The sequence below is a fragment of the Coregonus lavaretus genome (genome assembly GCF_964263955.1).
Source record: "Coregonus lavaretus genome assembly, chromosome: 6".
In the NCBI taxonomy this organism is placed as follows: domain Eukaryota; kingdom Metazoa; phylum Chordata; class Actinopteri; order Salmoniformes; family Salmonidae; genus Coregonus; species Coregonus lavaretus.
The window spans coordinates 36,925,526-36,951,972 of NC_139993.1; the positions used below are offsets into that span (position 1 = coordinate 36,925,526).

At 43.1% G+C, this 26,447-nt stretch overlaps 1 protein-coding gene across 2 annotated transcripts in view; it reads right to left on the reverse strand.

Annotated features, from left to right (window-relative positions):
• The window catches only part of ssbp4 (single stranded DNA binding protein 4), a 100,633-nt gene extending 74,645 nt beyond the window's left edge, over window positions 1-25,988 (reverse strand). For both annotated transcript variants that reach the window (XM_084164400.1, XM_084164401.1), the window contains exons 1-4: window positions 25,858-25,988; window positions 18,467-18,539; window positions 7,393-7,454; window positions 2,070-2,154 (exon numbers count right to left, since the gene is read on the reverse strand). In XM_084164400.1, the coding sequence (XP_084020526.1) occupies window positions 2,070-2,154; window positions 7,393-7,454; window positions 18,467-18,539; window positions 25,858-25,913 (276 nt within the window). In that variant the 5' untranslated portion in view covers window positions 25,914-25,988. The remainder of the gene's footprint in view (window positions 1-2,069; window positions 2,155-7,392; window positions 7,455-18,466; window positions 18,540-25,857) is intronic.
• Between the last annotated feature and the right edge of the window lie 459 nt (window positions 25,989-26,447).

Here is a 26,447-nt window from a genome sequence, read left to right on the forward strand (position 1 = left end):
GCCTGACAGACTAACTACAGAGTCCGCCAATGTTAGATGATTAGTTACGAAGCTGGGACAGTTTCCAAATAAATTGCATAGGTAGAAACAGGACAGAACAAGCAACTTGTTAGCTGGTTATGTAAACAAATATCCAACTCATCATATGAGGCCCACTGCGCAGGCATCTACTACCCTAACACGACAGCTAAGCTGTCAAATAATAGGAAAACGAGGCAATGCATAGCCTATGAATATCTGCACCTAGCAAACATGACAAACCATAACCTAAGTCCAACAGATAAACACAAATTACTCTAGCCTTAATTTCGGTGGCTAGTTAGCTGGTTGTCTGTATGGCTAGCTAGTGAAAGCTGAGGTTGACGCTTTGTGAGCGCAGCCGAAATGTACCGCTACACACAACTTTTCTTGCCTGACAGACTAACTAGTTAGCTATAGCAAGCAGCTTGGGCCGTTTCCATATGAATTACATCGGTAGAAACATGATAAAACAACCAACTAGTTAGCTGACTATATACAGCTAAACACTGCAGCTATTTCCACGAGACAGAGAGCAATCATTTAAGCTCCACCGCTGATGTGCTCGCCTGTACCGACCAAGTTATCATGACTTGCTAATCTGTGAGCTATTCCCCAAGTTTCACAGCATCAAACATATAACTGCTGTTTACTTATTTCACTCACCTCGACATCATCGCTTTTCAAAGTGCAAGGACGTGTGCGAATCCTTATCACCAACCAACATAGATAAAACCTCTATCACAGTGAAAAGTCGTGTCTGCATCGGCACTGTCATTTTGAGTCAACTTTGAAAAGTCGAAAGACAGCATACCCTGTTTCCGGTTGGTGACAACAGCCACGTGTATACGACAACAGGCAGTTAGCAAGTTATTTTTGCGATATTGACAAAGAAACTATTGTTAGTAGAACAAGGCCGTTCACGGCCGCTGTAGTAATTTAAAGAAAGGCAGTCAACGGCCACTATGGGTTCTAAAGGGTTTTAATCTTATGCTTGTGTAATACACACTCACAACAAATGAGTCTGTTCTGATGAGGTCTGGTCTGTTCATACTTGTCCGACTACATGGGAGTACGGAACTTAAATGTCTACTGCAGGAATAGAATCATTATAATCCAGCTCCAGAGCTCCTTTCCTAACTGCCCAGGTGAATGACAAGCAAGTAGTAATACAGTCTGACAAACATATCCTATTAGCCGCATAAGCCTTACTTTAAAACATTTGAAAGGGTATGTAATACCACTATTTAGCATAGCCAAAACATGGACGAAAATGAGAATTGGTATGGCGGTGATAACAAATAAAAGGCATTTGCCTTGAGTGAGGCTGATGAAGTCCGAGGGGACTGCAGCTTAACCTTCAAATGATTCAGGTCCAGCCAATGAGCTAGAGGTCACAATCAGTGGGCACATTAACATGGTCATTTGCAGTCCGAGATCGGCGTCAACAAAGAGCCTCCTTTTATAGGCCGGCCACTCGGAGGCCCTCCACACATGTTTAGGCAGCACATCAATGCCAGTGTCAGGGAACATCCAGCTCTTCTGCAGATGAGAGGGTCAGGGAGGGCAAGCCCATGACCCCTAGGCCACCCCAACTGGCCCCCCATGCATCGGCCCCAGCACTGCACTTAATCTAGACCAACAGCTCACCCAGTTGCTTTATTTGCTCCCACCTTTATTGAAACCATGAGAAGGCCAATAAAAACCTTACAGCGGCCTGACATTTCACCTTCAGCAGACAGTTTAGGTAAGGCTCTGAGGTCAGGGTTCACAGGGAGGAAGCAATAGAGGGAACCAGGACACTCTGTTTAACTAAGCTTAGGAGGATAGAACATATTGCAGTAAGAGTCGCTACGGAGACCAAGCAACACTACATTCATATCGTGACCAAAACAATCATGTACGCAAATGTCTCAATTTGATGTTGCAAAATTAACATAGATAACAGTTAGACATTCAGTAGCCCACACACACACACACACACACACACACACACCACGTGACGACGGCCACTGTGCCTCTGACACAACACCAGTGACAGGTTGACTCACATAGTCATGGAAAGCCTTGGCCTCGCTGGAATGTTCGCATGTCTCCCTCCGGTCCGGAGCAGCGCAGTACAGATCCCAGAATACACTGTGGGGAGAGAGAACATGGTTGGGCATAGACATCAGAGCACAGCAAACATGCAGATAGTTTCAGTTTACACAACACTAACAACAGCCGGGCATGGTTCACATGACCGAGTTGGTTGGAGCATGGTGCTGGCAACATCATGCAGTTGTGGGTTTGATTCCCTCATGGGACACATGCATGAATGTATATACAGTATGTGCATCTGTGTACCGTAAGGCTACATTACCATCTATCCATGGAGACCACATCTATGACAAAGTGAAACTTGATCAAGCTGAAGTTAAACAGTTGCCCGAAGTGTCTTAATTCGAACCCTGGTTATAAAAGGGTATAAGTCTTTCCAGTTTATTTTCCTAAACTATTCCAATCCAACCCGCTGCTCCGAGCTACAGCAAAGCAGTGTCATCGAATCGAATCATCTCATGTAGCGCTCATTCTGCTGGGCCAGAACTGCTGGTTACTGATCAATCAGGTATGATATTTGTTAATTAAGGCAAATCCAGCCCTTAAGGGCTGCAGAGGGCATCAGGTTCCAATCCAAATTCTCTCTTAATTACTTAATTGAAATGAAGTACCTGTTTAACTGGTCCCCATTAAATTGTTCTTGCGCCTAAGATATTGATTTAATGGATAGCACATAAAAGCTGCTGATCTGACTGGGGCTCAAGAGTAACATTACACTTTTTCCAAAACATTCAAAGCCGAATACTCCACAATATGCATTCTTTCTGCTGAAGCGGCAAAACCAGACTTCTAACAATGTGTGAAACGCCTGATACTTGATATGACAGACTGCAAAATGGAGCAGAAAATATTAGCTGATCACCCATAACTGTGCGTGTATCAGATAATCATTCATTGCCTCAGTTTGGTAACATATATTGTACAGTAAAATACAATATTTACCGTACAAGGTAGGTACATTCATATGTACTGTCTTATTACTGTGTAAGCACAGTGAAGTATAGCAAAGATATATTTTTATATAATAACAAAGCACATCTGCTAAAGAAATGTTTCTTTCTACAAGCCCCTGGCCTCTGATCTCAGGTGTGCACTGTCTGGGTCAGCTGGACAGGCTGATGCACAGCACAGAGAAACAAAGTAGAGAGAGCTGGAGAACAGAGAAGGGTGTATGCGTGTGTGTGTTCATGCGTGTGGCTCTATGCATGTGTGCGCGTGTTTATGCGAGAGTGTGTGTGTGTGTGTGTTGAGGGGGCCATGAAGCCTGCCCCTCAGTCACTTGACAATAAAGCCAGGAGCATTATCATATCTATCAGCTGCCGTTAAAGAGATTGCAGCTTGGTCAGAGCCGCTCTTGCCGAAGGGAGACAGAGGGACCATCGCAAATCCAATCAGCTCTCTGGGAAATGAAATAAGACGCGTGTTACAGTTTGTTACTGAAAAGCTGCAACTAGGTGCAAACCAGGGGAAGGGGACAGGGGAGCAGGGTTATCATAACCTGACACCCTCCAAAGTTTCAAATAGTAAAGTCGATTTGTCTCAGTGAGACTGCACATGCAACACTGGAGCATGTCTGAAGGTACGCCAAGACTAGTTTAAACTAGCTAGCTATAGGATGAAAAAATCAAGACCTTTTTGTCAACTGGACATTTTCATACTGTGGATGCACGCTCTCCTTTAAAGATGCACTGTTGAACTTTTGTATAATTTCAGTCAGTTGTTTTTGAATGTAGCGCTCACAAGAATGGTTATTATGAGGGCAAAACAGGGTGCAACTCAATATTAGGAAGGTGTACACTTGGTGTATTACATTTACGTCATTTAGCAGACGCTCTTATGTTTGTGCATACATTATTTATTTATTTTATTTTTTCATACTGGCCCCCGTGGGAATCGAACCCCACAACCCTGGCGTTGCAAACCAACTGAGCTTCATCCCTGCCGGCCATTCCCTCCCCTACCCTAGACGACGCTGGGCCAATTGTGCGCCACCCCATGGGTCTCCCGGTCATGGCAGGCTACGACAGAGTCTGGATTCGAACCAGGATCTCTAGTGGCACAGCTAGCACTGAGATGCAGTGCCTTAGACCACTGCGCCACTCGGGAGACAATGTGCAGATATGTGTGTATGTGCAGATATGTGCACCACGTCATTGCTCTCTCTCTCACTCTGCTGTGTCCACCGAGATGTTGGGCCCGCCCTGCAACCTCATTCGATAACGCTGGGCAGGCCTTTTGCTAGCTGTCACTCAAATAGCGACGGGCCGAAGCTCATTGGCTAAAACTCGAATTACTAGGGGGCTGGCACACATGGGGGAAAATGTAGGGATAATGGTGTTGCACAGCTTCCAGAAAACAGTTGCTTTTAAACTACGGATTTCGTGGCTAATTGAGGTAAGACCGTAATTCTGCTCATAGATTACATGCATGTATGAACTACATACACAGACACATCCAGCCCAAAGCGGGAGGTTTAAACTAGTCGCCAAAGTACCGTTCAATCTTTAAATAAATTAACTTGGCTGTGTGGAATCCCTAAGATTAGTCTGGGTGTGAGATTCATACTCCAGCTTAGAGGGCATGCAAATTCTGCCATATCTAAAATTAAAATGCCAGTCGAAACAATGTGGAAATGTGGACTGGCAGCATAAACAGGCCACACACACACACACACTTTCCACAGCATCAACATTCACAAGACAATTACAAAAATTAAATGGCATTGTGATAACTATTGCAATTAACTGTGTTCTAACAAAGCCTGGTGGTAACAATGTGCCTTCTGCCATAATGGGCAGAGTAAACACAGACAAGTGGTTGTAAGGGCCTGGGCATTCATCAACAGTGATGTGGCTGGAGTGAGTTCCTGTCAGGCCACAGAGCAGCCAGGCTAAGGAGAGGAGAGGAGGGGATTGGACAGGAGAAGAGAGGAGCCATGTTGACTATGGCTGCTACTACTCTTATTATAGAGCTGAGCTGCTCTTAAATGGGACAAAACCCTGCAATCAGAAGAAGAAAGGCAGAAGAAAACAAAACCGTTCAGTCTTTATTACCCCACTGAAGTTTTCTATTCCCCTGGTACCAATGTGATGCCACAAGAGAAACAGGCACTCCCCATCTCTTAAAAAAACACGCCATGTAAATCATCTGTTCTATAATTCCACAGGAACGCTCCCCTCGGACTTCACAAATAAATTCAACATCTGAAAAGGGGCAAAGAAAGAGAATAAAAAGAAAGTTGATTTGTGCTTATTGTTAAAAATGAGACAGATAAATAAAGGAGTCATCTGTTCCTCTAACAAGAGGAGGCTCAGGCCAGATGATCTAGTGTCTATCTCTGTCAGGTATAGTAGCTCTACTCTGCCTGACACAGACGGGCTGAAAGGAACCACAAAGCCCCAGCTTCCTGCCTGATACCTGCTTTTATAAAGAATAACCAGAAGCTTTAGGATGGGGCAAGTCTGTTTTGCTGGAGTGTTTTCTTTGCCCCTCACAAGGAGGAATTTCAGCTGGAAGCAATTTGAGGGATGATCCGTGTACATAGTATTGTGGTGAGGCTCTCAGAGGATGATAGAGTGGATGTCCAGTGAAAACTGGCTAAAACAATTGATTTGGCCGACCAATGAAGAGGGCTAATGACACAATCAACACCTGCACCCCTCTCGGAGCCCTGGCTTTATCTCTGCGTCCATAACAACAGATGTGGATGACTGACCGCCTCCCTCAACCCATTCAGCCCTGCGCGGCCCAACAGGAAACTGTTTGAGACAGAAGCAGGGAAGAAAACCCAGGGTGGGGGATTTGGCTGTTTAACACAAAGGAGACTGGAATGTAAGGAGTTAATCCGTTTGGGGTCTCTTCCGCAAACAAAGGACAGGCCTCCAGACAAAGGTTGAGGGAGGGGGAGTGGAGGGGGAGGGGTTGGCTTTCCCTTACCATCTGGACCTTTTGTTTGGGGGAGGGGGTTGACGTGGGGGGGGTGGGGGGGGGTGGGGGGGGGGTGCCCCCCCAGTGAGCCTTCCCGTCCACGTGCTGCAGCCCCAGACAGACACTCCTCCGCTGGGTCACACCACACTGGGGCCCTGTTCGGCTAATAATCTTACTCCTCTGCAACTGCTCACACACACACACACACACACGGGGCTCCCTCAAACCGTGCCTCAGCACATCAACAAACTCAGACTTTAAAACTTCTCTTGAGGGTTAGGCAACGTGAAAGTACATTTTGTCCAAAAACTGTATGTTTGTGTATGTCAATCTGTCTACACTTCTGGTAGCTTTTCAAGTGAAATCTGTCAGACGGAGGGAACACCGGCTCTCTTAAGGGCCATTATGAGCTGTGTAAACATGACTCACAATTAAAACATGTTGGCGATTCAGGGGGAAGAATGCAGAAAAAAGGCCCCTGTTCAGCGGTGGAGGGTAGAGGGGCTTTTCAGGATGAGCAGCGCAGGACAGAGCGTAAACAAAAACTGCCTGTGAACTCACTCCCTCCCTCCTCCTCTCTCCCTGTCTCTCTCTTTCCTTCCATCTCTCGCTCTCCCACTTCCTTGCTCTCTCCATCTCTCGCTCTCTCCATCTGTCAGCTGGAGGGGAACCCAGGCATGGGCGTTTCCTTCTCATCCAGTGAGACAGAGACAAATACATGTCAGCCTGTCAGTTCAGAGGCGACTGCATCCAGATAGCGAATATACTGAAGTATTTATCTGGTATTAAACACGTCTGACAGGACCGCTACAACAAGAGGAAGGATACAACAGTAGCTGGTTCCACGAATACCATAGATAGAGACCATAATGGGTTAGGTGTTTTTATCTCTACAGCCGGAAACTCTAAAACCTATTTACAGTACCAGGTACACTTAGCTTAACTTTTAAAGAAATACCGACTCTGTTCAAATTTTAGGTAAAAAAAAAGAAATTGATTTGGGTGAAATGTTACTACAGACATTTGACATTTTAGTCATTTAGCAGACACTTATCCAGAGCGGCTTACAGTAGTAGTAAGTACATACATTTGTTCTACTTTTTCGTACTGGTCCCCAGTGGGAATCAAACCCACAACCCTGGCGTTGCAAGCGCCATGCACTACCAACTGAGCCACACAGGATCAGGACAAGTGTAGTTCATCATCCAGTGAAGAGAGTACAGTGTACACACACACACAGCACTGACATCAGAAGACGTTGTACCTGGCGTTTCCAGCAATTACCTCCCCCACTCCTACACATTCATGTTGTGAATGGCGAATCTACATAGAAGACAATGTACGTACCACCACCATGAGTGTAGGAATCCAGGGGGCTCCCCCAGTGTAATGTTCTTCTCCCATCGGATCTGAGAGAGAGACAGAGAGAGAGAGAGAGAGAGAGAGAGAGAGAGGAGTTAGATTCTGTCGCATGTGCATCCATAATACATACACACCACGTCTCACTCCACTTCCACCTCAGACAGACACGCTGTAAGAATGGAGTGCAGAGTGTGGATCTGACACTACAAACATCTCAGGAGCAGCTCCTCACACTTCATACACCTCTACTCCCCATATCTGGCCACTGAGATAAGATCAACCCAGAGATAGCTGGCTACCACACTCTGCCCTTTTAGTGCTGACTCCTACTGCCCCCGTCAGTGGCCGCTGTGTGAGCTACAGTACAGGTAATGTATGTAGCCTCGCTTGAATGCCAAAGTTTCTGGAATTCTCCTGTTATGAGTAGGACCCAGGGTTTTGACTGTGAGTTGACCAGGAACAATTATGTAACTAGGGCCAGGACTTTTTCCTGGTCAGGTCACATGGTCAGGGAACAACTCCTGGCCCTACAGGTGAGCCTTGAAACGTGGCATGTAATGGAGGCTAAATGCAAAGCATTGTAGTTCTAAGGCACATTGCTGGTGATCAGGACTATATTGTTGGTGTGCCTGTTTCCAGTTTTATAGGCTCTCCTACCCACGGCTGATGGATGAGACTAAGTTACATGTGGGACAGTGGAGGCTGTTCAAGTGTTCTGCTGTGCATGGGAGCAGGGAGTGACTGTGCCCACAAAGGAGATGGGCGCGTTTGCAGGGGGAGGACGAGGGGTTAATTGAGAGGCAGAGGCAGGAGGAGAGGCCAGGTGATAGCTCTCTCATTAGGTGGCATTGAGCAGGTGTGTTTTGCTTCAGCGTATCTGTGGGGACTGAATTCCCTTATCTGCGCAGGTGGGAGACGGGAGGGAAGGAGGGGAAGGAGGAAGGGGAGGACTGGAATGGGACGAACATGCTTTGGAGAGGTCCTGAGATTGACAAGCTTATATTAGCGTAGTAATTATATTGGAGTGATGTGGCTGACTGTAGAACTGTTGACATGTATATGTGATGAAGAGACACAACCATGAACAGAGAAACTTTTAAGACCCTGGTGGCTGTAGTTAGGAGTATTGTTGAGAGTAAGGGAGCTATAAAGGCATTTTATTTTGAATATTGTGTACTTACTCTGCTATCATAAAATATGAAGGGCAAGCAGAGAGTACCAGAAAGCAGGAAATAATGGTTTGAAAACATCACTGATCAGCATCTCTGCATTATACTGTGTATGATATTTCATATATTCAAAACACAACTAAAGTACAAGCAAATTACCTGGAAAAAGGCCTCTGCATGCCTCATGGAAATAGACTGTGTGAGGAGCAGAGCATCTCCCTCCTGTTGCCTGTAACCCATAACTTAACCTCTATCCAGCAGCACACAAATAACACTCCATCTCAGGGAGGAGATTCACCCAGGAGGGTTCTGCAATCAGCAAGCCTCACTTCAGCCTCGCTACTTAATCTCTCCGAGCTGGTCCCAGATCTGTGTATAATATTTTAGTCCAGTTCTGTGCCTTGGTGGCAGTTAGTCGAACACTGCTGCCTGCACTGAACCATTTAGGGCAGAGGGAGGGAAAAGCTTTTGGGTAGGTTAGGTGATTGATGAATGGATTTATCAGCATTGTAATAGACTAGGTTACAGTATGACTTTCTGTTGTGTCAACCTGGACAGGTTGTGGCTTGATTTAGCCTCCCAAACACCCTGAGATAGAATATAAACAGAAGACATTGTATAGCCTGATATCCACCCTTTTAAATGATCATTTACATGAGTGACAGATTATTTCAGTCCCATTAAAAGGCTGCTCTCTCATTACAGGTTAGTTATATTTCGATAACACTTCCACATACAATGCAGTCGGAAAGTATTCAGACCCCTTGACTTTTTCCACATTGTTACGTTACAGCCTTATTCTAAAATGGATCCAATAAAAATAAAAAAAATAATCAATCAACACACAATACTCCATAATGACAAAGCAAAAACAGGTTTTTAGAAATATTTGCATATGTACACTACTGTTCAAAAGTTTGGGGTCTCTTTGAAATGTCCTTGTTTTCCATGAAAACATATATGAAATGAGTTTGAATAGGAAATATAGCAAAATGAATAGGAAAAGTAGTCATTGACAAGGTTAGAAATAATGATTTTTAATTGAAATAATTTGTGTCCTTCAAACTTTGCTTTCGTCAAAGAATCCTCCATTTGCAGCAATTACAGCCTTGCAGACCCTTGCATTCTAGCTGTCAATTTGTTGAGGTAATCTGAAGAGATTTCACCCCATTCTTCGGTCAAGCTGCACCCACAACAGCTCAATAGGGTTGAGATCCAATGACTGTGCTGGCCACTCCATTATAGACAGAATACCAGCTGACTGCTTCTTCCCTAAATAGTTATTGCATAGTTTGGAGATGTGCTTTGGGTCATTGTCCTGTTGTAGGAGGAAATTGGCTCCAATCAAGCGCTGTCCACAGGGTTGCAAAATGGAGTGATCGCCTTCCTTCCTCAAGATCCCTTTTACCCTGTACATATCTCCCACTTTACCACCACCAAAGCACCCACAAACCATCACATTGCCTCCAGAACAAGAATAGACTGATGAGTTTCAGAAGAAAGTCCTTTATTTCTGGCCATTTTGAGCCTGTAATCGAACCCACAATTGCTGATGCTCCAGATACTCAACTAGTTTCAAGAAGGCCAGTTTTATTGCTTCTTTAAATCAGCACAACCATTTTCAGCTGAGCTAACATAATTGCAAAAGGGATTTCTAATTATCAATTAGCCTTTTAAAATGATAAACTTGGATTAGCAAACACAACGTGCCATTGGAACACAGGACTGATGGTTGTTGATAATGGGCCTCTGTACACCTATGTAGATATTCCATTAAAAATCAACCATTTCAAGCTACAATAGCCATTTACAACATTAACAATGTCTACACTGTATTTCTGATCAATTTGATGTTATTTTAAATGGACAAAAAAATGCTTTTCATTCGAAAACAAGGATATTTCTAAGTGACCCCATACTTTTGAACGGTAGTGTATATAAAAAAAAGTTAAACAGAAAAAACGTATTACAGAAGTATTCAGACCCTTTGCTATGAGACTCGAAATTGAGCTCAGGTGCATCCTGTTTCCATTGATCATCCTTGAGATGTTTCTACAACTTGGAGTCCACCTGTGGTAAATTCAATTGATTGGACATGATTTGGAAAGGCACACACCTGTCTATATAAGGTACCACAGTTGACACTGCATGTCAGAGCATAAAACAAGGCATGTGGTCGAAGGAATTGTCCGTAGAGCTTCTAGACAGTATTGTGTAGAGGCACAGATCTGGGGAAGGGTACCAAAAGAAATTCTGCAGCATTGAAGGTCCCCAAGAACACAGAGCTTGAGAGGATGTGCAGAGAATAAATGGGAGAAATTCCCCAAATACAGGTGTGCCAAGCTTATAGCATCATACCCAAGAAGTCTCAAGGCTGTAATCGCTGCCAAAGGTGCTTCAACAAAGTACTGAGTAAAGGGTCTGAATACTTATGTAAATGTGATTTAAATGTTCTAAATAAAATCTAAAAAACCGTTTTTGCTTTGTCATTATGTGGTATTGTGTGTAGATTGATGAGGGGAAAAAACAATGTAATCCATTTTAGAATAAGGCTGTAACGTAACAAAATGTGGAAAAAGTCAAGGGGTCTGAATACTTTCCGAATGCACTGTAAATGGCAGAGAACATATGGAATGTATGATTCATTGTGAAAGATAAAGAGCAACAATTTAAGTTTAAGGCTCAGGGGAAAACACATATAGCCTGTGTATAATAGTATGCTGTTTATTCCAGGTCATGACTGTATCTAAGGAAATTAGGCTGTTTTAGAAACTCCTGTGTGGTTGATAAGGGACACCCAGCTGAGGCAAAAAAAATTGTGCCTGTATCTTTCAAAATATACCATACCATACACGTAGGCCTGGGCCATGTGCCAGACATGTACTTCAAAGCATTTCTGAACGTTGTGACACACAGGTACAGTCATGAACAGTGGTGGAACATCAATGCTGTAATACATGATAACAGCTGAACAGATTATAATACAGGAGGGAAAATGTGGAAATGTAAGCTGGGTGAATCACACCACTGAAATAGTTCTGTGCTTGAACACGGGCCAGAGTTTTTTTATATGAAATAAATAATGAGAAAAATCACAACCTTTCATTGCACTTGAAAAGAATCACTTTAGCAGGTCCAGGGGTTAAGAACACTATTATTAACCAATTGTACACATTCACCCATCTAACTGAACATATTAAATCTGACTTCTAACACATGGGAGTGTTTAAGAGCAGTTATGAACCAAATGAGCATATACACCACTCCAAAGGTGTAAGTAGAGCTCTCACTGCTGGCTAAATGAATGGTAAAGAATATAGGAGCTAAATAGACTAGTATAAGCATCCAGGGTATCACTGAGAAAGGATATTGGAGTTTAACCTCACTTTTTCAGAAGGCACATAGAGCACTATAAGTAGGGCCAGGAATTTGTCCTGAAGAAGTAACCTGGGAAGGAAAATCTCATGGCCCTAGTTATGGTTTACTGCACAGGTTAAGTGGTCAGGAAAAACTCCTGCCCCTAGGGAAAGGGCACAGCTGACACATAATAGAAATATGTTTGTTTTTAACAATTGTCTTTATCATTATAGTCCACCATTATTTGCATGCCACAGCCATACTGGTACAGTATTAAGTGAGCAGTTTAAAAGGGGTCTACACACACTAAAGAGACAGTAGATACGGAGCGTAGCGTAGTAGTTGCAATGTCGTTTTTAATCACAAAAGGGGCGGGTCCTTGTAATACGCTCCGGCATTCTACGCACTTTTGTGCAACCTGAAAATTGAGACGCGCCATATCATTCCTTACGGCGCCGTGAGGGCAGTGTTGTCGCTTGGTTCCTTGAAGAAGGATGGCGCCGAAGAAGATGGCAGCCGTTTTACAGCCCTCTAACCAATTGTACTATTATGTGTGTTTTTTCACTTTATTTGTAATTTATTCAGTACATTATGTTTCTGCCACCGTCTCTTATAACCAAAAAGAGCTTCTGGATATCAGGACAGCGATTACTCACCTCGTATTTGACGAATATTTTTTATTCAACGAGTCGGATGCGAAGGATATCCTACAGACACCCGACAAGGCCCAAATCCCTGTCATTCGCATGAGAAAGAGAAGGAGATATCGTGGAAGTAGGTCGGGCTGCCTTGTAAGGATACGACGACGAGCAAGTAAACTGCCTCTTCCATCAATCCTATTAGCCAATGTTCAATCATTTGAAAATATATGAGACAACCTAAGATTACAGTTATCCTACCAACGGGACATTAAAAACTACGACATGGAAAACATATATGGTACATCGGCAGGATTGAACGGCTGACTCCGGTAAGAGAAGGGGTGGCGGTCTATGTATATTTGTAAACAACAGCTGGTGCATAAAATCTAATACTCAGGAAGTCTCGAGGTTTTGCTCACCTGAGGTAGAGTATCTCATGATAAGCTGTAGACCACACTATTTACGAAGACAGTTTGTCTATATTTTTCATAGCTGTCTATTTACCATCACAAACCGATGCAGGAACTAAGATTGCACTCAATGAGCTGTATAAGGCCATAAGTAAATAGGAAAACGCTCATCCAGAGGCAGCCCTCCTAGTGGCCGGGGACTTTAATGCAGGGAAACTTAAATCCGTTCTACCTAATTTCTACCAGCATGTTAAATGTGCAACCAGAGGGGAAAAAAAAAACTCTAGACCACCTTTACTCCACACACAGAGACACGTACAAAGCTCTCCATTTGGCAAATCTGACCATAACTCTATCCTCCTGATTCCTGCTTATAAGCAAAAACTAAAGCAGGAAGCACCAGTGACTCTGTAAATAAGGAAGTGGTCAGATGACGCAGATGCTAAGCTACAGGACTGTTTTGCTAGCACAGACTGGAATATGTTCCGGGATTCTTCCGGTAGCATTGAGGAGTACAGCACATCAGTCACTGGCTTCATCAATAAGTGCATCGATGAGGTCGTCCCCACAGTGACCATACGTACAGTTGAAGTCTGAAGTTTACATACACTTAGGTTGGAGTCATTAAAACTTGTTTTTCAACCACTCCACAAATTTCTTGTTAACAAACTATAGTTTTGGCAAGTTGGTTAGGACATCTACTTTGTGCATGACAAGTAATTTTTCCAACAATTGTTTACAGACTGATTATTTCACTGTATCACAATTCCAGTGGGTCAGAAGTTTACATACACTAAGTTGACTGTGCCTTTAAACAGCTTGGAAAATTCCAGAAAATGATGTCATGGCTTTAGAAGCTTCTGATAGGCTAATTTACATCATTTGAGTCAATTGGAGGTGTACCTGTGGATGTATTTCAAGGCCTACCTTCAAACTCAGTGCCTCTTTGCTTGACATCATAGGGAAAATCAAAAGAAATCAGCCAAGACCTCAGAAAAAGAATTGTAGACCTCCACAAGTCTGGTTCATCCTTGGGAGCAATTTCCAAATGCCTGAAGGTACCACGTTCATCTGTACAAACAATAGTACGCAAGTAGAAACACCATGGGACCACGCAGCCGTCATACCGCTCAGGAAGGAGACGCTTTCTGCCTCCTAGAGATGAACGTACCATGGTGCGAAAAGTGCAAATCAATCCCAGAACAACTGCAAAGGACCTTGAAGATGCTGGAGGAAACAGGTACAAAAGTATCTATATCCACAGTAAAACGAGTCCTATATCGACATAACCTGAAAGGCCGCTCAGCAAGGAAGAAGCCACTGCTCCAAAACCGCCATAAAAAAGCTAGACTGCGGTTTGCAACTGCACATGGGGACGAAGATCGTACTTTTTGGAGAAATGTCCTCTGGTCTGATGAAACAAAAATAGAACTGTTTGGCCATAATGACCATCGTTATGTTTGGAGGAAAAAGAGGGTGCTTGCAAGCCAAAGAACACCATCCCAACCGTGAAGCATGGGGGTGGCAGCATCATGCTGTGGGGGTGCTTTGCTGCAGGAGGGACTGGTGCACTTCACAAAATAGATGGCATCATGAAGAAGGAAAATTATGTGGATAGATTGAAGTAACATCTCAAGACATCAGTCAGGAAGTTAAAGCTTGGTCGCAAATGGGTCTTCCAAATGGACAATGACCCCAAGCATACTTCCAAAGTTGTGCCAAAATGGCTTAAGGACAACAAAGTCAAGGTATTGGAGTGGCCATCACAAAGCCCTGACCTCAATTCTATAGAAAATGTGTGGCCAGAACTGAAAACGCGTGTGCGAGCAAGTAGGCCTACAAACCTAACTCAGTTACACCAGCTCTGTCAGGAGGAATGGGCCAACATTCACCCAACTTATTGTGGGAAGCTTGTGGAAGGCTACCTGAAATGTTTCACCCAAGTTAAACAACTTAAAGGCAATGTTACCAAATACTAATTGAGTGTATGCAAACGTCTGACCCACTGGGAATGTGATGAAAGAAATAAAAGCTGAAATAAATCATTCTCTACTATTATTCTGACATTTCACATTCTTAAAATAAAAGTGGTGATCGTAACTGACTTAAGACAGGGAATTTTTACTAGGATTAAATGTCAGGAATTGTGAAAAACTGAGTTTAAATGTATTTGGCTAAATTGTATGTAAACTTCCGACTTCAACTGTACGTACCCCAACCAGAAGCCATGGATTACAGGCAACATCCGCACTGAGCTAAAGGGTAGAGCTGCCGCTTTCAAGGAGCGGGACTCTAACCCGGACGCTTATAAGAAATCCCGCTATGCCCTCCGACGAACCATCAAACAGGCAAAGAGTCAATACAGGACTAAGATTGAATCGTACTACACCGGCTCTGACGCTCGTCGGATGTGGCAGGGCTTGAAAACTATTACGGACTAGAAAAGGAAGCACAGCCACGAGCTGCCCAGTGACACAAGCCTACCAGACGAGCTAAATCACTTCTATGCTTGCTTCCGAGGCAAGCAACACTGAAGCATGCATGAGAGCATCAGCTGTTCTGGATGACTATGTGATCAAGCTCTCTGTAGCCGATGTGAGTAAGACTTTTAAGCAGGTCAACATCCACAGACGGATTACCAGGACGTGTACTCCGAGCATGCGCTGTCCAACTGGCAAGTATCTTCACTGACATTTTCAACATGTCCCTGACTGAGTCTGTTATACCAACATATTTCTAGCAGACCACCATAGTCCCCAAGAACACTAAGATAACCTGCCTAAATGACTACCGACCCGTAGCACTCACGTCTGTAGCCATGAAGTGCTTTGAAAAGCTGGTCATGGCTCACATCAATACCATTTTCCCAGAAACCCTAGACCCACTCCAATTTGCATACCGCCCCAACAGATCCACAGATGATGCAATCTCTATTGCACTCCACACTGCCCTTTCCCACCTTGACAAGAGGAACACCTACGTGAGAATGCTATTAATTGACTACAGCTCAGCGTTCAACAACATAGTGCCCTCAAAGCTCATCACTAAGCTAAGGACCCTGGGATTAAACAACTCCCTCTGCAACTGGATCCTGGATTTCCTGACGGGCCGCCCCCAGGTGGTAAGGGTAGGTAACAACACATCTGCCACGCTGATCCTCAACACGGGGGCCCCTCAGGGGTGCGTGCTCAGTCCCCTCCTGTACTCCCTGTTCACCCATGACTGCATGGCCAGGCACAACTCCAACACCATCATTAAGTTTGCCGACGACACAACAGTGGTAGGCCTGATCACCGACAATGATGAGACAGCCTATAGGGAGGAGGTCAGAGACCTGGCCGTGTGGTGCCAGGATAACAACCTCTCCCTCAACGTGATCAAGACAAAGGAGATGATAGTGGACTACAGGATTTAAAAAAAAGAGGACTCTCATCGACGGGGCTGTAGTGGAACAGGTTTAGAGCTTCAAGTTCTTTGGTGTCCACATCACCAACAAATTATCATGGTCCAAACACACCAAGACAGTCGTGAAGAGGGCACGACAAAGCCTATTCCCCCCTCAGGAGACTGAAAAGATTTGACATGGGTCCTCAGATCCTCAAAGAGTTCTACAGCTGCACCATCGAAAGAATCCTGACTGGTTGTATCACCGCCTGGTATGGCAACTGCTCGGCCTCTGACCGCAAGGCACTACAGAAGGTAGTGCGTACGGCTCAGTACAACACTGGGGCCAAGCTTCCTGCCATCCAGGACCTCTATACCAGGCAGTGTCAGAGGAAGGCCCTAAAAATTATCAAAGAATCCAGCCACCCTAATTATAGACTGTTCTCTCTGCTACCGCACGGCAAGTGGTACCGGAGCACCAAGTCTAGGTCCAAAAGGTTTCTTAACAGGTCCTCTGTAGCTCAGCTGGTAGAGCACAGCGCTTGTAACGCCAGGGTAGTGGGTTCGATCCCCGGGACCACCCATACACAAAAATGTATGCACGCATGACTGTAAGTCGCTTTGGATAAAAGCGTCTGCTAAGTGGCATATTATATTATATACTCCCAAGCAATAAGACTCCTGAACAGCTAATCATGGCTACCCGGACTATTTGCATTGCCCCCCCACCCCACCCCAATCCCCTCTTTTACGCTGCTGCTACTCAGTTTATTACTATTGATGCTTAGTCACTTTAACTCTACCCACATGTACATATTACCTCAATTACCTCGACTAACCGGTGCCCCTGCACATTGACTCTGTACAGGTACCCCCTGTATATAACCTCCCTACTGTTATTTTATTTTACTGCTGCTCTTTAATTATTTGCTTTTTTTATTTTTTTCTTAACCTGCATTGTTGGTTAAGGGCTTGTAAGTAAGCATTTCACTGTAATGTCTACACCTGTTGTATTTGGTGCATGTGGCAAATAAAATTGGATTTGATCTGATCTATAGGCTATGCATCAAATTAGCATATTCTGCATAGATAACCAAATATAGACCCAAAAAGGTATTTTGTTGAGAAGTAATAACTACTTCTAGACAGTAAAAACAGCTGGTAGCCATATGCCTTTTCTCTGTGATATGACGACTTATTTTTTTGCTGATATGGGAGCGAATACATTGAAGCAGCATATCAAATTGGGATAATGATGTAGGTCACACTGGTGAGTAGGCTATAAGAATATTTGCCAGGGCAAATTATTTATAAATTGTATTATTTCACATGGGGGAAGATGTGGGAAGCTAGGTTACTGCTAGCGGAGTAACCTACAGCCTACTGGCAGGCACAAAACGAGGTAATGTAAATCAAACCTAAACTTTCATAACGTGTAGGCCTAGCTATTAATTAAACATGTAGTTGGTTTTCTTTCAAATTAGCTTACAGTGGTGATGAAGTTCAACACGATTTTTCTTTGGCTATCTCAAAGGGGAAGACAACAGAAAAATCTCTGTTATTGCCCCCTTATTAACGTTGCTATTTGGGAGTCTAGAAATGCATGGAATGGCATGTAGATATATATGCAAGTGAAGCTTGTAGCAAGCTTAAGGCATGAAGGTGTTAGAGAGGGGAAGGCCTGAATACTAGGCCATTTTGAGGAAGGATGTCCATTAAGGAAGAGGATGCAACATATTAGAAGGGCTTTACCTCATTGACAGTTCAGGGGCTATCAGACTAATAGAGGCAGGAGCGTGGCCTAGGTGTTGATATGGAACGCCAATAGAACGGCCAACATTTTGTATTGTCCTTATAGAAATCTTAAGACTAATACTGCTGTTTTTCATCAACTTATAGCTTAGTCTTGGCCCATTACATTCATATCATTGTATACAAAACTTTGGGATCCAATTACTTGTGTTACAAAGCAGAGATGACCAAATTGGTTCTTGACCCCAGGGCTACCGCTAATGTAAATTCCATCCCTCGCTATACAATGGAGAGGAATCCCATTCATCCGTTCACCTCAGGAAGTTCTTCTAAAGCCATTTCTTACCTCTGACAGGAAGGTCTGTGCTGATTTCTGTGCGCCGACGTGCAGCAAATACTCGTACACATATAAAGCTAACCTGGAAAACAAAGAGAAAAAGGTCAATGTTGAGGCTCCATCTCGCACCTCCTCCATCCCCTCCTCCTCGCTCTGGAGAATCTGTCCCCCTCTCCCGGACTAACAGGCAGCCTATCCAACTGGTGCTCAGGTGCAGTTGTACTGAATCTCTCCTTATAGACCAGTGGGGTTAAACAGGAGAAAGCAGGCTTTGTCGTAATCAAAAACACAATTGTATTTTAGGTCAGACCTGTTGTACGTACACAGTATTGACATTTACAGTAGGAGCCAGAGACTGTTTCACTATGAGGATAGCCAGATAACATGCTGACTCTAAGGAGAAGCCATTGGGAGGCTCTAGAAAATAAAAAGAACATTTGTGGCACAATGCCACATCTGTGGTTTAAGTAGCTCCTCCTTTAACATGGAGGCTGATGAAAACAAGAGGAAAGCAGCGACAGCCAAGCGTGGGTCGGTGTCACACTATCTGACAAGCCCACACTGCCTCATGCATTTTTGTCATTGTTGGTATCCATTATGACTGTCATTTAGCCGCCTGTGCTGGCAATTACTGTGCTCCTGGACTAGTGCTGAACCCACACTCTACTAAGAGGGGAAAACATCCTCTGTTCTCCACAGCTAGGCTGAACAGAGGGACAACCAGGGAGCTCAGTAACAGTGTGGTTTTAGAGAGGACAGGGAGCTCTGTCAGTCTGGTCACATCCAGTTAAGTCTACTGTGGGGAGCAGAGTCTCAGAAACACTTGGGCTGATGTTGAATTGATGTTGAACCAAGCACCAAGGATATTGTCTCGAAGTAATCATTCATTTCGATATGCCCGCATTATACAAGGGATACATTTCTTCCACCGACTGCCAAAAGCCAGTTCTGACTAACGTTAGACATTAGTAAAAGGGGGCACCTATCTTCTTAATTATTTCTCAGTGTTACATCAGACGTATTCATTTCACCGCTAATTTCAGTAATCTAGTGTAAACAAATGGTTCTGGAAGCAACGAACAATCATGGCCACAGTGTTTCATCTGGTCTGTCTCTGTTTTATGGCTGTGTATTTGTTATGCTGGAGTGACTGCTTAGAGCAGGGGTTCTTATATCAGGGGTGTCGAGGTCTGGAGGGTCGCACATAATGTACATTTCCTCGCTGTCAAAATGGGCAAAAAAAAAGTCCTCGATCCATCACTTTTGTAATTTTCTTTTACACTTGATTTGTAAAGTCTGGATAGTCCATCTGTAGAAGCTCTACAGATGGTCATACTATCAACAAACTATCTGTTGATAAGCAACTGCTTGCTAAGGTTACGGTTAGGGTTAGAGTAAGGGTTAGGGTACGGGTTAAGGTTAGGGCAAAGGTTAAGTTTAGGGTTAGTAGATAGTTGAAATGTTACCGATAGTCTGTGTAGAGCATCGGATCCGGCCCGCATGTTTGACACCCCTGGCTTACAGGGTAGGTCAAGGGAGATGGTAGAAGAGAAGGATGGGCAGAGCAATGGGTTATGGGTAATGGCATGATATACAAATGAATGACACGGTGGAGTAAACCGCTGGCGGCAATATTTTCATACTCATCTCATGAGAAGGGAGTGTGTCACACTACACTACACTACACTACCTGGTAACACTGAAAATGTTTGGTGGTGTTTGTAATCAGATCTCACCTGAGTTTAATTCAAACCAGCCAGTGAGAACTGAGTGCTGGGAATGTACTCTGAATGAGCTTAATGCAACCAGTCAAAAAAGAAGGTGCTCCTTTAACCAGGAAGTACCTGTGCTCTCCCTGTCTGAAAACTCCCCAGGTTCCTGGTACAGAGGGGAGGTGGCTGGTGTAAAATGTAAGAAAACTACCTCTTGGCTGTGTGTAATACCCAGCGGCATGCGTCGACTTATATAAGCTTGTCCACGCTGAACTGGATCGAACAGAGATTCCCATGAGTGTCCTGATGAAATTTTCATGGCTACATTGGTATGATCTGAGGGGTTCTGTGCCCTGGTGATGGGCACCTGCCCCTGCTCTAATGCATTATTTAAAAACACTCATTCAATCCTGGCTTCGGGGGACACCTTTTGTTGCACTGTCAGTAGCACTGAGTGTAACTCCGCCAAGGGAAGAGGGTTGTGGAGACTCTCCCTGGTAGAGATGGCGTCAGCAGAGGAGAGGGAAGGAGATTGAGAGAGAGAGGGAACATGCTAGGTGTTAAGACAACTGTGTGATGGTGTGATGAGAGAAGGGAGATCTACAGGCTAATGACCATAGTGGAGACCACAGGGCCACAGATGACAGGAGACAGACAGAGCACTGACACCAAGCACAAGGCATACGTTCATACAATAAGCTTCTCTGAAACTAGACTCCGTCTGACACACACACGCACCATGTCCTCTGACCTCCCAAGGGGAACATCTCCATAAGAATATATTTACAACCCCTGAGTATCAAGAGTGGTGCTGGTTCATCTCCTCTGTCATTTTTAGTGTCGTCTCAGCTGCCTAGAAAATCATCTCAACATCCTAATCCATTGCACTGCTGGTCCAGTCCACCCCTCTAACCCACTGCTCTCTGCCGTGCCAGACTCCAGGTAAAGAGCTCAGAGGCCACTGAATCCCCATCATCATGGATAATGGTCATACAAATGACACGCTGTGGAAAGGTTAGGAGACCAGAAGACTTCTCTCAGTTAGAGAACTACTGTTGAGTGGGTGGTTGAGTTTGATCCTCTCTGTAGTGACTAACGTTAGAGGCAGGGCCGGAGAGCCAGGCAGCAGCCCCCGGCTCCACAGTCAGTCCGGTGTTTTGCACCGTGTCCACACTTCAAGGGGAGATCTTCCACCTCATCCAAGGTACACTCCTGACATCCCACCCCAGGCTATCAGACTACACTCCCGCAAGACATGAAAGCACCTCTGCCAAGTTTAGCCAGCTAAAGCACAGACAGTTAGCAAATTAACTTTCCTGTCTTGATTTAAATAATTCAGCAGCGAGAGCATGGGCTAGGTTAGATAAGGTATGCATGAGAAGTGATGGAGATGGGAATTGCGGTAAATGCAAGATAGTAATTGTATCAGTTTTCATATGTCCTTTTAGTTTTTTCTTGTTTCACAAAAGCCTAGGACTACAGGAATTAAGATCGTATTCGCAAGTTGATGAGTACTGACATGTCTTGTAAGTAAAGGAGGATGCATAGATTAAAAGGACACCTCTGGAAGCATTTAATTATCCAAGTGTTAGGCTACCTGTGTATGGGATGAAAGATTAAATGACATTTTCATTGCACTGCTGGCCATTTTCTGTCGTCACAAAACAGTGACAAAAGGCTGTACACACGCATGGCTTAAACCAGCCATGGGTTAATCCACACACACACACACTCACACACTCACACACTCTTCAGCTTAATAAACTCAAAAATGGATTCCCATTTCCAAAGTAATCTCTGACTCTTTACCAGGAGCTAGCCTCGAGCTAAATTGACTCCACAATTATGGACATGCTCCGCTTGAAAGGACGCCATTGTATTCTAACCTGAGAGTCTTCGTTTTGGAGAAATTGATCCATTTCAACAAAGTTTGATTCTATGAGAGAGATAGAATCCCATCAGGATACCAAGCAAACATGGTTTACAAATGGAATAAGCAGCTAATAGGTATTGTTATCAGTTAATAATAAATATGTACTACTAGTGTGCTGAAATAACAGTAATTTGGACTTCTCCACACTGTCTATACATAATAATAAATTAGCTACATAAGACTTAAAAAGGTATCATGTCGCTATAACATTTATATAATGTGTGGGCTAGTGTAATCAACAGCATACAGTTAAACTTCATGAGTTTGTCTGTGCTGTGACCAACATGAATACTGACTTCATGCACGTAGCCTCAATATTTATACTGTCTCACTTATTTAAAAAGTGAGAAAACTAACAAATATGTGCGGATGCACCAATGCACCAAATTAACTCTGACACCTCTGAATATGAGCATATTCATCCAAAGCAAACGAGAGAAAATCTGGAGGTTCTTTACGAAATAGTGGCATGTTTTTGCATACGTGAGTATGTGGTTCTTATAATGTCTTTCTCAAAAGGCCAAAATGCATATGGCAGTACCATATGTGTGACATCAAAACCGTGCATTCAGACCTCAAGAACTCTATTAAACTCCATGGGAATATAGGGAAGGGTGTGGATGTAAAGAAACACATTCAAATCAAACTGATTAACCATCAAACTTGAGACACTTTATTCAAGATATTCAATTACCCTCTGAATATTATAGAAATGTCTTATAGGCTTAACCTATATGTATAGAGTATGCACTGCCGTAAATGTAAAGACTACAACATGTGTGACAGGGTCAAGCACTACCAACTACTGTATCATGATGAAAAACAACATATTCAATTTGATGAATTCCATGGAAGGGCCCTGTGATAGCGATAGCGGATTCCTCAGCACATTCAAATGAAGTTGTAATTAACAAACAATAAGGTCATATTAATGTTGGAGCCTCTATTTCAACCCCGTTGAAATCAAATTAAATCAATGCAGAAAGAGTGAGTGTGATGTAATTAATTCCTCTCGTCACAAGGGCACGAGTTCTTGTTCTAAATTTTTTCCACAGGCATCTGACGCTTCTCCTCAAGGACAGGTAAACAAACAAAAACGAACAAACATCTCTTCCATTCTATACCTCTCTTCTCTACGTCGCTCTTGAACTCTAGGTCAAGCACTTCCTCGAATGACACCCTCATCAGCCATCAGATTAAAAATCAGTGATTTTGTAGAATTTTGTATTTATTTCTAAGGTACCAAGCTCAGGTTCAGCCTTTCTTCTCCTAGATTCCTCCAAGGCTTTGATAAGCCATTATACCCTCCCCATCCTTGGTACACTTTTTATAACTTCCATCTCCTCTCTTAGTGGTTCTGTACTAGACACCTTTACTCTACGGTCTCCCCTCTGCTGTACCAAATCCAGCAAGTACTCTAAACATGTTGGTGAGAAATGGACTACCTCCACCTGCACAGAGAGAGACCATATAGGTATTTCATTTCAATTTCCAAATTAAGTAGGAGTTAATCTAACAAGCCTTCAGACAACATGGGCAGCGTCCTGACTAACCATAGCATAAAGAGAAACATCCGTTTGCCTCATGGTGCATGGCAGAGTCATTAGTTAGGTGAGAAGGTAAGTGCCTCCTCACTCTGGCCATCACCTGCTTACCTGACTGAGAACACACACAGAGACAGAACACACACATGCAGAGGTGTGTGCCAGAGGGTTCACTGCTTAAACTGATGCCAATCAATCATATAAATTCATTTCTCTTGTGAGGGAAACTTCTTGTGTGGAATGGTACATACAAGACAAAGGACATACGGGACAACTGTATCTTAATTTCATTTTACATCAAGGTAAAACTTTAAGGGATGGGGTGGAGGGAATATTGTTCTACTGTCACTGCATGTCTCTGTAAGTGAGAAAATATTCTGTAAACACTACATTTTAAGAGCACTTGTGTCGAATGGATCTGCTTTCGATTGTAAACAAATAAGATGAGTATGTAGGAATCCACAAGTTTGTAAAAGGATTCCATAGAGAATAAAATCAGGGAATATCTGGGCATCACATGCCCATTCAAAATGCATTATTCTTGCTGTATTTGTACATGAGCCACATGGAATTGTTTTCAGTTAGGATTCATACTCCCTCAGCACACAATGCTGCCTCAGTTTATCAATACACAGGAAATATTTTCTCTAACAGAGAGAATATGCCATTTACTTCATACATTCAAATTTGGGTGAAATTAAGACATGTAACTGAAGCCTACAAGTAATACTCATCATCATGATCCCCACACAGTCAGCAATAGGATGAAGGAAACTTTGGCAAGCAAGTTGAAATATTTTTTTATTAACACTAACTACATAATATAATTCAAACATCTGGCTGAGCATCAAACGCAAAAAAAGTTTGAAAATTGGTTATTTTAAATAAGTATTTATTCATACATGAGAAAAAAGCAACATGCACAGCTATCCATGTGCCTGGATCTAATAGTCTCCATAGTATTCTTTGTGATCTTGGGACAAGAAACTCTGTTCATAGTTGTGTCAGTCATCGGTTACACCATGTGTGAAGGGTAAATATGGAACAGTGTTTTTCATATCACAACCTCCTTGGAATCATGCTGTACCATGAAGGAAATGGTGCTACTCTTATCAGAATCCCAACACAATAGTTTGTGTAGCATTGAAAGCAACAAAGTACATAAGATGTTGCCTTCTTGTAAAGCACTGGTTTAAATCTGTCTCTCCACTTATGATCAAAATCGTTCATTTGACACTTTAAAAAGTTGTGGCAGTTTCTCTGCTTTCCACCAAAGAGGATACAGGATTAGTCTGAACTGATATAGCAGTTATTAATATTCAAATCATCATCAATGAGATACTCTGATATTTGGACAAATTATTTCATCAAAAGGATTGAGATCATTTGTTAGTCCAAGGTTTTTAACATGTATCAATTCGATATAATCCAAAAATGTTACAGTAAATGTTGAAGTAACACTCCAACATAGATGATACGTCGCTTATACCATGCTTAAAAGTTTATGTAGGTATAAACTTCCTTCACCGTGGAGTTTAGTCCGCTAATGTAGGTATAACTAAAGACAAGTACAAGCTTAATTTAACAGACAAGACAAAGTCCTCTTCATTTGCTCATGTGGGATGTCCTTAACAAATCCTTAATAAACACGAATAAGGTAAGAAAACATTTATCATAGACGTCTAGAAAATATCTAGTAGACCTTCTGTATGGGTCGATTGCATTTTGAAAAGCCCCTTGTAACACGTCTCAAAACTTTACACATTCAAACAATGAGAGTCAGCGTCCATGCAACTCCATCTAGAAAGACATCAGACATATTCCATATTTTAAAATAGAATTTCAAGCAGTAAATCGTTTTTCGCAGTAGCAATTCTGTAACTTGCATGCGCGCTACATTGGATCTTTAAATTCCAGAAAGCGATACATTTGTAACCCCAAATGAAACATAGCTCCAAAAGACTGAACAACTCTTCCGTGCGTTGCGTTCACAGCGTGCGAGAATTTTGTAATAAATATCCTCTAAAAAGAACGAGAAAGTGCTTACTAACATGAAAAAAAGTTAAAGAGACGTGCCACCGCAGGAGCAAACAACACTCAGGAGAGCGAGCGAGTACTGTACACACCTTTAAATAATGGTAGCTATAGTTTAGAAAGTTGGAGTTTCCTTTTAACCATGTAAAACTCTTAAATGGTGCATAATTCACTTACTTTTCTCTCGCTTGACTATCGGAAGGGACGACAGCTCCTTTACCTTTGGCGTACATGCTGGATTCTGTTTTAAGACTTTTACCCCACTCAACACCTGTCAAAGAAAGCAGCCAGGAAAACGTTCTATCTCCATAGCTACCCCTTTAGTGTTTTTCCTCCCCCCCTCCTTTTTTTTTTTTTTTACATCTCCAACATTGGCCACAAATCAGGCACAGTTTCTATTGGGGGGACTTGAAACAGACCGCTGGTGGATTTTTTTCCCCCTCTTAACCGCTGTTCGAGAATGTATTCTTACTCCCTCTGCTATGGACTGGTGGGGGCTTCTTAAAGGGGAACGCACACTCTTCTTGTTTACTGACCTCGGAAACATGTAAAAGATTGAGATACGAAAAACAGGCTAACTGAAGCCCTCAGCTTAAGGCCTTCGTACTTGTTTGAATATAAATGTTAAAAATTGCAATTTCGTCTGATCATGATACAAAAAGTATTTACTTTATAGATGTTTCTTTTTTCTACCAGGTTGCAATGAATGGACTCAACTGAATAATGTACCCATTAGAGAGCTCTCAGCAATACAATTCTGACTGGGA